We start from the raw sequence: 14,033 nt of genomic DNA on the forward strand, positions 1-14,033 counted from the left end.
CTCCAATATGAAACAAACCAAGCAACTCGAGTGGTGGCCTGGTGCATTGCAAAATTGTGTGCTCCCTCACAGCACACAGGGCACACGGTATACATACATCGATAGTGTTTAGTAGCCGACAGCAGCAGCAACTACAAACAGCAAGAGCTACGCAACCAAGAAACTGGTTTTTTCTTTGATAAATGTGCATTGCGGGTAGACAACTGAGGTGGAAAAAATAAAGCAAACAACAGAAGCAAGGGCAAGTTGAGTGGCTGCGAAACGGGCATGGATACAAGGCATTACAAAAGAAAGAAAATCTAGAATTCCATGTATTTAAATTTTATAAAACAGTAATTTTTAAGGAAAAATTCGATCAAATTCAATGCTCATGTAAACAATTTGCAGTACCGTTAATTTCCTCAAGATCCAAGCATCAGCACTAAATCCAATTAGTTGGGACCACCCTTGAGCTACCATCTTTCCGATAAAAGCAAAAAGAAAAAAATATATTCCGGTTAATTCATAAGCTTCTTCCCTTTTTTGAAGTCGATAGAAAAAAGATAGATATTTGTATAAGGAATTTCGATTGGGGAAACTAGAATATTTCGATAGCACTGAGCTACTTTATCTCAATTGGTCGATAGCCATCCATCCAATCTTGAATGCCATGTGAAAGACTATCTCAACTTGAATAACTATGTATCTTGAAACTATCCTGGCTCAAGCGCCGTCAGACAAACCATATTAACTCAGACGCGCCCATATTTATTGTACCGTATTGTATAGTAAAGTAGCTCGTGTCCACCGATTTAGAGTAAAAGATAAATTAAAGGGTTTTAGCTTACTTCGAAACATCAATTTTAATCTTTTAGATAAAAAAAATGCAATTTTAACTGCAATCTTTGAATATGTAGTTTAAATCTATATTTCGTAAGAGGATTATCTTAAATTTAGAATTATATAATAAATATAAATATTAACTTAAACTAATGACAAATCAACTAAGGGCCCTCAGGACTAAGAAAAACATAAAATAAACATAAATATCAACTTGGGATAAGAACTTATCAATTTAGGGCTAAGAAAAACATAAAAATACGGATATAAGTGTAAAAATAAACAAAATGAGGATCGCACTGCGACTTTATACTTTATGCTGCATCCATTTCAGTATTGTTTTTACAATAACGGATTTAGAAATATATAGCCGGCAAGTCACAATAAAACTTAAAAAGTAGTGAGTCTAATAAGAGCCTATAACTATCTTCAGAGCACGTCTAGTTATTCGATGAATCCCATCCAAATGCTTTACAATTCATTTTCAAATGTACTGTGTCCTTACCTCCCGTTCTTTTAATCTTCTTCGCGTCCAAGCCATGTACATTGAAGTAGCTATAGTAATTTCCCCAATATTAATAATATATATGTATATATTGGAACATACTACATATATTTGTATGTATACTACACTACTGAAGAGGTATGTAGCAACAAACAACACACAGCTATTGCAAACATCTAATGGCTAGTTTTCAATCTTATTGTAAGAGTAGTAGAGTGGTGGGTAAAAAGTCTGCCGGCTGCTGCTTCTTTTTATTTTGCTGTTGCAGACGTTGTTGTCGAAGAGCGAGATCTACCTGGCTGCATACTTAAGACGTGCAAAGAAAATAAAAATGTACAACAAGATTAACAAAGGAAACAGATGAAATGCGTTGCGGCAGATGAAAAAGGGCGCATAAATTCCTGTAAGAATATTTCAAGTTAAAATATTGTATGGAGTGGCATAGGAAGCAGGGGCAGTATTTAGGGATAATTTAATTTTTACTGTTTTCAAGTTTAATTTTAGTTTCAAATAAAAAAAGGTAAACAATTGAATTGAAAGTTTCATTTACAATAAATTTTATACGGTAAATATGTATGTAGTAGAAAAAGTGTTGTGTTACCTACAGATATGCTCTGTACGATATTGGGATTATTTTTTTTTACATATTCAGAAATAGTACAAACCAACAATTCACTTTCAATTCATTTGTTTTCATGAGCACGAAAACGAAAAAGAACTGCAGAGTGGCAGCATTGCTCAATTCAATTTTTGTTTAGGAGTGTAAAATGCTGAGAGAGCAACAAAGAATGCCACATGGAGGGTGAGTAAGGTTGCCAGATTAGCAGTTGAAGAGGGTAAATAAATAAAAATGTTTTCAGTTGAGTGTCATCACCAATTTTTAAATGGTATCACATTAGGCTTGAAATATTGCAAGAAGAAGCACATGTACATATACACTGAAAAGGGGGCTAGAGATTTATTTAGTAAAATATATATATTTAGGTAGTGTGAAATAATAGCCATCATGCAGAGCTCCAAAGGATTTGCGCTTTAGGAAATAAAAATACGTAAAATGATTGCAAACGGTTTATCATGATGCGCTGGCAGTCTGTAAAAATAACCATCCGTTACCAAATAGGCATATGTATTTCAAAGTAATTTCGAGCTTCAGAGGCTTATAAGTGATAGCATTTTCGCCAAAGAGAACGCTGTTGTTTGGAGTGATTTACTCAATGAGCTCAAAAAAATAAGCTCATTGTTGCGCAGTGTGAGAAGTGCAACTCTTTTCACTTGTGTATGCTCATATGGTTTTTACCTAGTAGAATGCAAGTTGGTCTGATTTGAATCGCTTATAGAATACTTTACTATAAGTACTCAAAATATGTACCGCGGCTTCCGTCACTCCGGAAAACTTGCAGTAATTGGCCTCCTTTCTGAAAAAAATTATTGCATTTTACGATCAACCTCTGCAAATCTCCCAAAGTCTTACATTTGAGATTTTCTCACACAACAAAATAAGCGATCTTTTCTCTTGATCTTTCTGCTCAAAAGCATCACAGGTATCTAGTAATGGTTTAATCTGGTTTTAGGATCGTATTCGCAGGAAATGCAAATCAGGACAATCGAATTGTGGATTTTCGACTTTTACATGTGGATATTTCACAAAGGTATTTTCTCTTGATATCAACGCAGAACAAATTTATCCTCCAAAATGGAAGTTATTTCTCTCGAGTTATGTAAACGGAAATCTTCACTTTGAAGGACAGTTTTCATTAGCACTCATGGCTTTTTCTTTTGCATTGGTACCATTCCCATATCTTGTAAACATTTGGAATTTGTTTATGTGTGGCTATGAATCGCTTCTAAGCTCTTCTAACGATTGGTATACATACATACATTGATGCTTATTCACCGATGAAACATTCGCTCAATTTTAATGTTGGTTAATAAATGTTAGTCACATGTGCAGTCACTACATTTGAGACGATCGGAAGAGAATCACAAAAAGTTCACCGAAAAAAAGAGATGGCCAGCTGATAGTGTATTCCAAATGGAAATGAATAGATATGTATGAATGTCATATTGCTCTCGCTGCTCCAACAGTCGCAATGGCCAGGTGAGCAATGCACTAGCGTGCACTTTTTCCTTTTTGCTTATTTAATTAGGGCTTTTTAATTGTTGTTATTATAATTTAATTGTCCTATCTAATGAGGTTTTCGTTTCTACCGATAAATGTTCCTTCTCATTGCCCTCTAAGCACAAACACTAATAACCGTGCAATGAAAAGGCACAATTTTTTTGTAGAAACGAAAACGCCATTATTTTTTATATAATTTTCTTTTGATTTTTAGTTTTTGTTTGAAGTAATTTTTTTATTCAATTAAATTTTGCTGATTTTCCTAATAAAATTGTTGTTAAATAAATATTTCCTGACTTCATTTTCGCTTTTTTGTTGTGACAGCTCAAAACCAGTTGATTAATCAGCTGACTAGTTTTTAGACTATAGATGTGATACAGCTTACCAAATATGTAGTCTCAAAATCGTTGTTCACCACGAAAAGTCGCCATTAGAGACTAGAGACTGCTGAGTACCGACATAGGAGCTGTTAGTTCGAATCCAATTTGCAGAAATGATATTATATCCGAAATTCTCAAGTTAACAATGACACAATTTACAAAAAAAAAAGATTAAAGACATCTGTTAACAAAGTTCTTTTATTTGAATTTATGTCAACACATCTACTTTAGTATGCCTCCTTTTTAATGAGTTTGGGTTTTCCCTATAACTTATACATACATATCTTTTTTTTTAATAAATCGTAGGTAATTTTTATTTGATTATGTTGCCACTTGGCACTTCGTTCTGTATTGTTTTCATTTTGCTGCATCGTAAAAGTCTGGCAGCACTATTCGGCTAACAAATACTTTGCTGCGTTTTCAACCACTCTCCCGCTTTTTTCGTCTCTTGGGAACACAGTCACCAATTCGTACGAAACAAAGCGCCAGACGAGAATAAAGTATGGATAATGTAAAGCAAAAGTAAAATTTTAGAAAAACTCACAACTACTACGTTCTTATGTCGTTAAATAAAAGTATGGAAAAAAAAAACAAGAAATACCTTTTCGAAATAAACTTCAATCCACGACGATCCATCGTTCAACGCAAAATTGAATTGAAATAACTTAAAAGTTTGCATGCAGCATAGTCAGTCAGTTCTGTTCGGCTTTTCCTTTCCTTTTCAACTTATAAATACTTCACTTTACACGCACACGCACACAAACAGTGAGCAACAAATTGAACAGAGCAAGAGATACCAAGGTGGACAGAGAGAAACAACAAAAGTGTGTAACTCAAATGTACGAACAAAAATGCTGAAATTAGCACTGTGTATTAACGCAGCTAAATTTTTTCGTGCGTATTTTCTTGTTTGTGAGTTTTTTTTTGTTATAATTTGAGTGCGTCTATATTTTTGTGTGTTAATAAACAAATAGGTCAAGCACCTGTATGCGGGAGCTTAGGGACCCTTGTTGCTGCTATACAAACAGGCCACAGTTATGTATGTATGCGTACGGAAAGAAACGCCAATGCAAGGTAGTCTCCAAAAAAAGTGGCTTCCACTTCGTCAGAGTTCAAACACTTAAAAAAATTCTTTTGTATTCACTACACGCTACACAATAAATACTTTGCGCTGGTGGCGCTTATACGAATATACATTTAGATTGTGTTAATATGCTAATGCATTCCGTAGCTTCGTTTTTTGTTTTTCTTTAACTACTCGAATAAATAATTCACTTTAATTTTTATGCAGACGGCGACACTCCCCCGGCCATACACTACAGCACTGCATGGGGCGGCTTGCTAATATTGAGATTTTCATATTGGCGGCGCACACCAACGACTGAGAGCGGCGGCTAGACTGGCTGCTTTTTGTTTGTGTAGTTGTTGCTCGAGTAGGCTGGCTGGCTGGCTCTCGCTCTCTCGTTAAATAAGTAAAAAGTGCATAAAACTGAGGCGGTTTTTTTGCTTGCTAGCTTTTTTCACTTTGAGAGAGCACACACACACACGAGCGGCAATAAAATATTGCAAACGGAACGAAAATGCGACTAAACTCGACGACGTACAGACTTCAACTAAACCAACTGACACGGCAACTCTGCTGGCCTGCTGCCTGCAGCACTACGTCCAAAGAGCAACAGCAGCCGCATATACATACATTTTTCCAACAATAACAACATCGCCATTACGAAAAACAAAAACAAATGTAATTCAACCTACAACAACTGAGCAGCCAGCGGGCAAAGGCGATGGCAGCCAGACAATGGAGCAACAACAGCACAATGTACGGTTAGAAAAAAAAATGAAGTACAAAAAACAACAAGAACAAAAGTGCGCTTGTGTTAAGAAAAATTGGCTTACCAGCGTTGCTGGGCCAACGTGTATGCGTGCGAGTAGCTTAGCTATAAGCATACGCGCGCGCTATTAGCATCTCGTTTGCGCGCACACAGCCCGCATAGGCGAGTGAAACATTTTTTGGGGTGATTGCAATCTGCCGCTATACACAGGCAAAAGCCGCCGCCGCCACCGCGCACAGCAGAAGCAAAAGGCAGAAGTAGGCAAGCGAAAGAAAAAATGTCATAAAATACATCTGGCGAATTTGTTATGCCCGCCACCGTGCCTGTCCCCTTTCAAACACACACAGCCAAGGCAAATGGCCCGCCGACATCTGCTTTGTTGCTGTTACTTTATGCTATATGTATATATTGTGCGATCGCTGTTACCCTCTTCTTTATTATCGAAGAATGCTTGCTTTCAATTAACACAATGACGGCCAAAGCAGGCAGGCAGGCAGGCAGACAAGCAGCAAGCCAGTTCGAGCAAGCAAAGAGACAACAGCAACGACCCGCGCGCGTTCTTCATTTTTCCTGCTTCGTTCGTGCCCGCTGCGCCCTGCTTCAGTGCTGTGCATGCCAACCGCGTTCAAAATTTTCGTATTCGTTAGTGTTTGAGTATGCGTGTGTTGTTGTTGTTGGTGCATATATGAACGCGTGTGCAGCTGTGTGCTCGTTGGGGTTCATGGTGTGCTACCTACCTGCTAAAGTAATTTATTTTTATGTCGTTTTTGTTGCTGCTTTTCAACAGCAGGAACGAACGAATGTTCGAATCACAAAATAATTCCATCCATGCGCAAAGCAATTCAATGTGCTCGGGCAACGAAACGAAAAAAATATACATATTGTGTATAGGTTTGAAATATGCGGCAAAAAACAACAAATAATGACTATCGAGCAGTCATTTGTCTTCCTCCCCTTTACACTTTTGGCGCTGCCGTTGCGTGCATGTCTTCTTCCCTACGAATTTCATACGTTCGTAAGCATACCATCAGCATATCTTTGATTGAAAATCAACAAACTTGTTGTTATTGCTGTTGTCTTTGTCTACGTTGCTAATACTTTGCGACCGCACAACGACTGGTTTTTATTTAAACAAATGTTTGACGACTTTTGGTTTGCTCGCAAATGAAAGATTTCGAGTTCCCATTGAAATGTTTCGAGCGAATACAAAGTGTATAAAGCGCGAGTGGTGATAGTGACGGCGCAACCCCATTCCATTTTTGAATGTTGCATTCGTAGCTATAGGCTCTTAGGTATTGTAGTTGTTTTTGTATTAGATCCATACTTCATTTCGTTTTAAATGGATTTCAGGTTGTAAGTTTTTCTTTTGTTTTTTGCTCATCGCTTTGTTGGACTTGAATTGACTTGCTGGCGGCGTGTATGTTTGTTGTTGGCCGAGCGAGTGCGCATATTGCGTTCCGCGATCCTCAACGTCGTCGTCGACGTCGTCGACTTTCCGTCATTGCCGCCATGTTATTTTTACTTTTCATTTAATTGCATATTGTTTGTTGTATGTACGCGCGCGTTGTCGTTGTTGTTGTCGTTTTAGTTGCTGTAATTGTTTTTGCGTCGCTGGCGTAGATTTCTTCATTTTTATTTTAATCTTTCACACCCTGTTGGCTAGTGGCTGCTGGCGCTTTTCGGTAATAGAGTCACAACTGCCGCTCCCGCCACCGCCATCGGGCTACACTTTGCCTATTAGCTAATGCGCTTATGCGCTTTTATCACTCTTTAGATTAGGCATGTTTATTTATGCATGCATACGTACATACTATTTAGTATTGTATATGTGTATGTTCAAGGGTATAGTTGCTGATACTGTTGCTGTCATTTTCGTTCCCAACTGTACATTGCTGACGATGACAAATCCAATATCAATATGAGTGATGGAGATGACAATCGCTCGCTTTGGGTAGCATAGCATTTCTCTTGCGTCTCTTCGCCAATAGACTTGGAAGCGCATGCGCTGGAACACATTAGACAGCCGCTGCTCCCGCAACGCTCTTCGAGACGTTCGAGGTCGAGTAATATGCCGCTCTCGCAGCGTCAACCCTTCGCCTAGGCGTTGAAAAATACTTGTGTAGGTATACCTACATACATACTATTTATTCGAATAGCGATTTAGCTGTGGGCATGAAAATCCAATTTGCTGTGGTGGTGTCGATGGAATACATTTCTTTCATTTTCTTCAACTAGATTTAGCAGATCGTATAATTTATTATGTTATCGGGGTGGGGAAACTTTTAGAAGTTACAATTTTGAAATGTTCCATTTCACTTCATTCCATATCATATACAGCTACATACATATATGTATGTACATACATATGTACTACATGCTATTAGGTTAGAGTGGCTGCTACGGTGTAAGAGCAAGGAAGCACACGTAGGCAGTGAGAGTTTTGGAACGCTTTAGATCAATTTTTGACTTGGCAGTTGGGTTTCGGGGCCCATCTGGTATTTACCTTCTCTTAGTTTAGTCTTTAATCGGTGATTCCAGTATATTTACGTCCCAGGGAGCATTCAGATGCCAGCCTGTGGATAACCTTTCTGCATTCAATGGTGGCGGGCCACTTTGGGATCGAAAGCCACGAGGTCGTNTCTTAGTTTAGTCTTTAATCGGTGATTCCAGTATATTTACGTCCCAGGGATTATTCAGATGCCAGCCTGTGGATAACCTTTCTGCATTCAATGGTGGCGGGCCACTTTGGGATCGAAAGCCACGAGGTCGCTGACGAGCTGTGGCGAGAAGAACCCTTAACTGCCTTCATGGGACCGGGACCATTGTGTGGTCTTAATTGGTCGTCTTCGAGAACCATAATTACTGAGTGGGTACACTCTGAACGCAGTAAGTACTGCGAGCCGATGGAGGTCATAGGGGGGCCACGCTCTGTGGTTACCCTTTCAAGAGACCTAACATGCGGTCTCAATTAAACATAAATAACATCATACTACTCTCTATCTAACGGGCCACAGCCAACTACGTTTATGTATGCATCGAAAAGGTGTTATCAGAAGGCCCCCAGGAAAGAGGTGCCCGTATAGAAAGTCGGTCCGTGGAAGGAAAGATTACGGTGTAGGGAGATGGTGGGCGTGAAGGTCATCTGGCGTTGCTATCCAGCGACTTCTCCGGCTGTGCAGTCTACAAATGCTACCGGGAAGGTAGAGTGGTTGCCTCCAAGCCTACTTTGAGCAGGTAGACAGTGGTAAGAAAAAGAAGCCAGACAAGGACCGATGCTTAGGGCTCCAGTTTCGGAGTCTTACCATCGGCAACGCTTCCGATGACGACGATGCAATGTCGACAATATCGGCTCCAATGAGGAGATGCTGCTGCTCGGCGAAGCGCCGGGATTCTTCACGTCTGCGGCAGCCCGCCAGGGAAAGGTGACATAGATGGAAAAGGTAATTTAACGTCCGTAACGAAGCATACGCAGTTCCTTTGATTCCTTACAAGACAAGGACCGAGAGTGACATGCTGGTCGCGGTGGAACAGACGTCACTTTACAATATTAAATTCAGGGAGGGTAAGTTCGGGTTAGGAACCCTTAAAGCTCGTGTACCTGGTGTCGGGCCACAAGCCACTAGAGAGGAAGCTAGCGTGCAAAAAAACTTGCATAATTCCACTTCGGCCCCTCTCAAATTGATGAAGTTCTTCCTGGACAAAGAAATTGATGCGTCGCTAGTCCAAAAACCTTGACTTGTACAAGTTAGGCACACTGGGCTAGGTATGTGTGCCTACCGTCTGTTCACTCCAACGAGAAAGGTAAGATATGTAGATACTGTATACTGGTTAAAAAGAGCTTTAATATTATATTTCTTTTCGCCCCATACAGCGCTGGGGATCTTTTATCGTTGGGATGTGAGCACAGGCGTGAGCGCAGCTTCATGCCTACGTTCGCACACTGCGCATACGAGGAGAAGCAGCCACACGCCCGGTCACGTGCACTGGATTTGATCATTGGCTGCGATGCGAATGAACGCCATGAGCTTTGGGGCATCACGTTTACAAGCTACGCTCAGATTAAAGGAAGACGGGTGTGGTGCAAAGGGATTATCATTACACTCACTGAAGTCAACCATTGTCCCATTCACCAAAAAATGGAAAGCCAGCTTGACTAGACCCAGCTTAGCAGGGACAGAAATTGAGTTCTCAAAAGAGACGAAGTATCTCGGGGTAATTCTGGACAATAGACTCAATTGGAACTCACATCTTTTGAATGTGGAGTGCCAATGTAATCAGCATGAAAATTAGGGTTTTTTGGGGTCACTTGGAGGAGTTAAAGCTATTTCTGGAGGATACCGCTTTCAAGTTCACAGACATAATGCTACCGACATTATCCTTGGAAAAGCCCTACAAGGAGCGAATTTTTGCAAGGGACTGCTGTGGAGTGATAATATCTATGATTGACAAAGGGAGCCAAGTAGGGTATGTATACCGACGGATCTTCAGTTGAACGATGGAAGTACAGGCGTAGGAGTACTTAAACCAAGATTCCAGAAAACTCCGTCAATGGGCACATATGTGTTCAAGGATGTCTTTATAGAGGGACAAATGGGTCTAAATAAATATTATGTCGAATAGTCAAGACCCCAAATGCACTGTCGGAAGTCAAAGGGGATAAGGAAAGGAAGAATTTGAATAAAATGGGGCTTTTAGAGTATATTCAATGTGATTGCCCGCGTATCATGGAACGCAGACTGATACACGAACGATTATCTTCCCCAGTAAAAATTCAAACATGGCACCCTTCAATGTGCTCAATATCTTAAGGCTGGATTAGGGTTCACCCAACGTAATAATTATAATAGATAACCTTATATCGTATTATAGAGGATGTCATCTGCATAGGCAATCGCCCCACATTCTGTCTTCTAGCAAGTCGTTTACGATTACTATCCAGAGCAGAGATAAAGATTCCGGCGGTTTCCACAGGAAGTTTCTTATGTGCAGGGCAATCAGTCTCTCTTGCGTCTTCAGCAGGTAGCCAGGTAGGTTGAAGTTTCTCCTCATACTATCAGATTTAGCTCATTACACATTACATCTGTTGCTTTTGTTGTTGCATACTTTTAGGCCCCACTGATTTTCATTTAGAGAGCTTTGGCCTCGAAAATTTTGCGTAGCGATTGTCAGAACTCCACTGCAGATGAAAGCCAGCCCACCTGGGACCAATGGAGATCCAATTTGTGATATCACATGGATCCCGAACCCACAGACCTTTTTGAACTAGTTGGTGGAGTATACGAGATGGCTGCGCTGAGACCACCGACAATTCCTTTCTTCAGAAATGTGTGTCTTCCTCTGCAGAGAATAGGACAATCGCGGGGTAAATGCCTATTTCAGGCTATTTTTCTTCGTGACAGCTTCTGCAGAAGTCATAGCGGTTGAACGAGAGGTGTTCAGCTGTCTGCCTATCAAGATTTGTTATTAATATGTTCCCATGTGGTCTCGGCTTCTTTGCGTAAGTGTTCCCTTAGTATGAGCGTGCAGAGAGCTTGCGATATGCCTTTCCTTGTTGTTGTTCTAGCGGCTTACTTAATCCTGCCTAGATCGGTTTGTCACGTTGTCATCAAGCTCAGCCAACGGAAGGCCCAGGAAGCGTGCAACTCGGACGGAGTAGAACCAAGTGGGGTGTTAGCTGAGTTGGTTTTTACGGGTATGTGAAGAGATATTCACACTCGTGCGGAGACTCTCCACATGCCGGACATAGGTTAAGTATGCCAGGATTTATTCTGCTCAGGTATGAGTTGAGCCTGCTGCAGTAGGCAGAGTGAGGTGGGGCAAGTGTGGTGCGGGTCTCCCGAGGCAGTCGAAGCTCTGTCTCGTCAACGGTTGGTGGTTGTTTTCCCAAAACTGCATGCCTGTCTTCTTGCAGGCTGGTGATAGTAGAGTCGAAGTTCGCCCACTCGCTCGTATGTCATTTCCTGGTTGTCACTGTGTCCCAGTAGCCACACCAAACTGCTCTGCGATCACATTAAGTGATTTGCGCCAGTTAGGAACTGTTTCAGAATTTATGGTCACATTTTCCAGCTATTTAGCTTCTAAATTTTTTAGGGTGCATTGCATCCCCATAATAATATCCAATCGTATTCATTCTTTCAGTAGTGATGTGCTGAGTCGATACTTTCTAAGTATTGATCGATACTCGGTACCGATTTAAAAAGCATTCAATACTTTCGATACTCGGTACCGAAACGTTTAGGCTTGCAATAGGAACGCATGTACACCAAAAATAAAAGCGGTTCAGTGGAGCCTAGCTTATCAAACGCCAAGTGTAGGGGTTAAAAGAGGTTTTATTGCCGATTCAAATGAAAAAAATTCCCACATATACATTTTTCATCGCCACAATGCAGGGAAACTCTGCCTTATTTAAAACTTTTTATTTCTAAATGAAGGTTTGGGGCTGGACAGAAATAGATCCCATTTTTGGTCGATTGCTCCTCTACAGTTGTAAAAGGCAGCTATGGCCTTAGGTACCTGTCTTTAAGTAAAACATAAAGACTCTTTCCTAGAGACAAACGCCACCCTGAAGACACTTCCAGCAACAACTTTCAAAACATAACGCCTAAATATATGCCACACTTTCGGTAACCTCATAGAAAAAACTACAACATACATACATATGCATAGCTGCGGTCAAAATAATAGCATCAAAAATTAAAATGATATTGTTTGCAACTCCTCTTTATTTATTTTTAATAATTTTCATTTAAAATTTTGTTCGACTTATAACAGAAACCAAATAAATAAAAGTTTCAAAATTCCAACTTTTTATCTAGAATGTTTAGAAAATTTTCAAGTATGCAGTTTTATAGCCCATTTAATTTTATTCTAATAAGGTGCAAGTTTGAAGTCGCTAAAAATCACCGTTGAGTGTTTAGATATTTTTTTTACGAAGGTATTGAGCATCTTCTTCCATATAACTCATCGACAGTTATTTTATATCGTACTTGATTTATACCATTTTGTAATCTAATTCGTATGTGCTTATTTTACTTATTATATTTTTATTCAACAATTTTTATGGAGCTTGAGACCGTTTTTTAATGAAAACTTATTGTGGAAAAGCAAAAATTATTTGAAAAAATGGTAGAAGTGATAGCTATGTATTTCGGATATCACCATATTTCCTCATCAGACTTCTTTCAGTAGGATTCGAACTGACTCAGCCAGTTGCAACTGAAGAAGTTTGATGAGGAAATGTGGTGATTTCCGAAATACATAGCTATCACTTCTACCATTTTTTCAAATAATTTTTGCTTTTCCACAATAAGTTTTCATTAAAAAACGGCCTCAAGCTCAATAAAAATTGTTGAATATAATTGTTATAAGGCCATAAAATTACAAAAACAAATATTATATTTTTATTTTATTTCATTTCGTTCAACTTTATTTAATTTTGTTTTATTATACTTTTAATTTACTTTATCTTATTTTATATTGTTTTGTTTTATTTTTGATTCTATTTAATTTAATCTTTTATTATTATACCTTTATATTTTGTTTTTATTTTATTTTTATTAAATTTAGTTTAAGTTTTTCATTAAATATTTTTTTTTTTAATTTAAACAAATTTTTTAACTTATTAATCTTTTGTATTTTACATAGATTGTTTTACTATAATTTATATATATTTTAATTTCTCACATTATTTGATTTTTTTTGATTACATAAATATTTTTTTTAATTTGTATTTTATCTTAATTTAGTTTACACATATCATTTATTTTACATACTTTAATTCGTTTTACTTTATTTTATTGTTTTATTCTATTGATTTCATTTTATTACATGAATTTTTTAATTTTACTTAACATATTTTATTTAACATAGGATAAAAAAAAACTTTTTTTGCTTTCCAAAAATCAGCTTACATAAATAGATATAAAAAATTCCAAATTTTGGCCCTAGAAAAACAACAACATAATTGTATCTAATTTTATATTATTTGTTTTTTGTTATTTTTTGGACATTTAACAATTATATTCAACAATTTTTATAATGAGCTCGAGGCCATTTTTAAATGAAAAATTTATTGTGGAAAAGAAACAACAATTTGAAAAAATGGTAGAAGTGATAGCTATTTCGGAAATCACCACATTTCCTCATCAGACTTCTTTTCAGTAGGATTCGAACCGACGATCCCACTGACTCAGCCAGTTGCCCATGCACCGCGCTAAGACGTCTTGTAAATTATCGTTTGCTTATTTCCACTATTTTTTCATTTTTGTTATGCCAACACAATCAAGCGCAGCTATTCCGCTGCAATTCACTTGATCATGTGGTTGTTGGTTTTGTTGGTTTGTGCTAATAATTCTATTTTTAGAATGCTTAACTTT

At 38.4% G+C, this 14,033-nt stretch overlaps 1 protein-coding gene across 1 annotated transcript in view; it reads right to left on the minus strand.

The window, feature by feature from the left end:
• The window catches only part of LOC108367510 (polyhomeotic-proximal chromatin protein-like), a gene marked incomplete at its 3' end in the record, with an annotated part of 28,079 nt that extends 22,656 nt beyond the window's left edge, over window positions 1-5,423 (minus strand). Inside the window, exons 1-2 of the mRNA XM_017622129.1 lie at window positions 4,807-5,423; window positions 4,425-4,548 (exon numbers count right to left, since the gene is read on the minus strand). Of these exons, the coding sequence (XP_017477618.1) occupies window positions 4,425-4,459 (35 nt within the window). The remainder of the gene's footprint in view (window positions 1-4,424; window positions 4,549-4,806) is intronic.
• Window positions 5,424-14,033: the final 8,610 nt, after the last annotated feature.

Source organism: Rhagoletis zephyria, unplaced genomic scaffold (assembly GCF_001687245.7).
Source record: "Rhagoletis zephyria isolate East Lansing unplaced genomic scaffold, Rhagoletis_zephyria_1.1 Rzeph_scaffold_02709, whole genome shotgun sequence".
Classification (NCBI taxonomy): Eukaryota; Metazoa; Arthropoda; class Insecta; order Diptera; family Tephritidae; genus Rhagoletis; species Rhagoletis zephyria.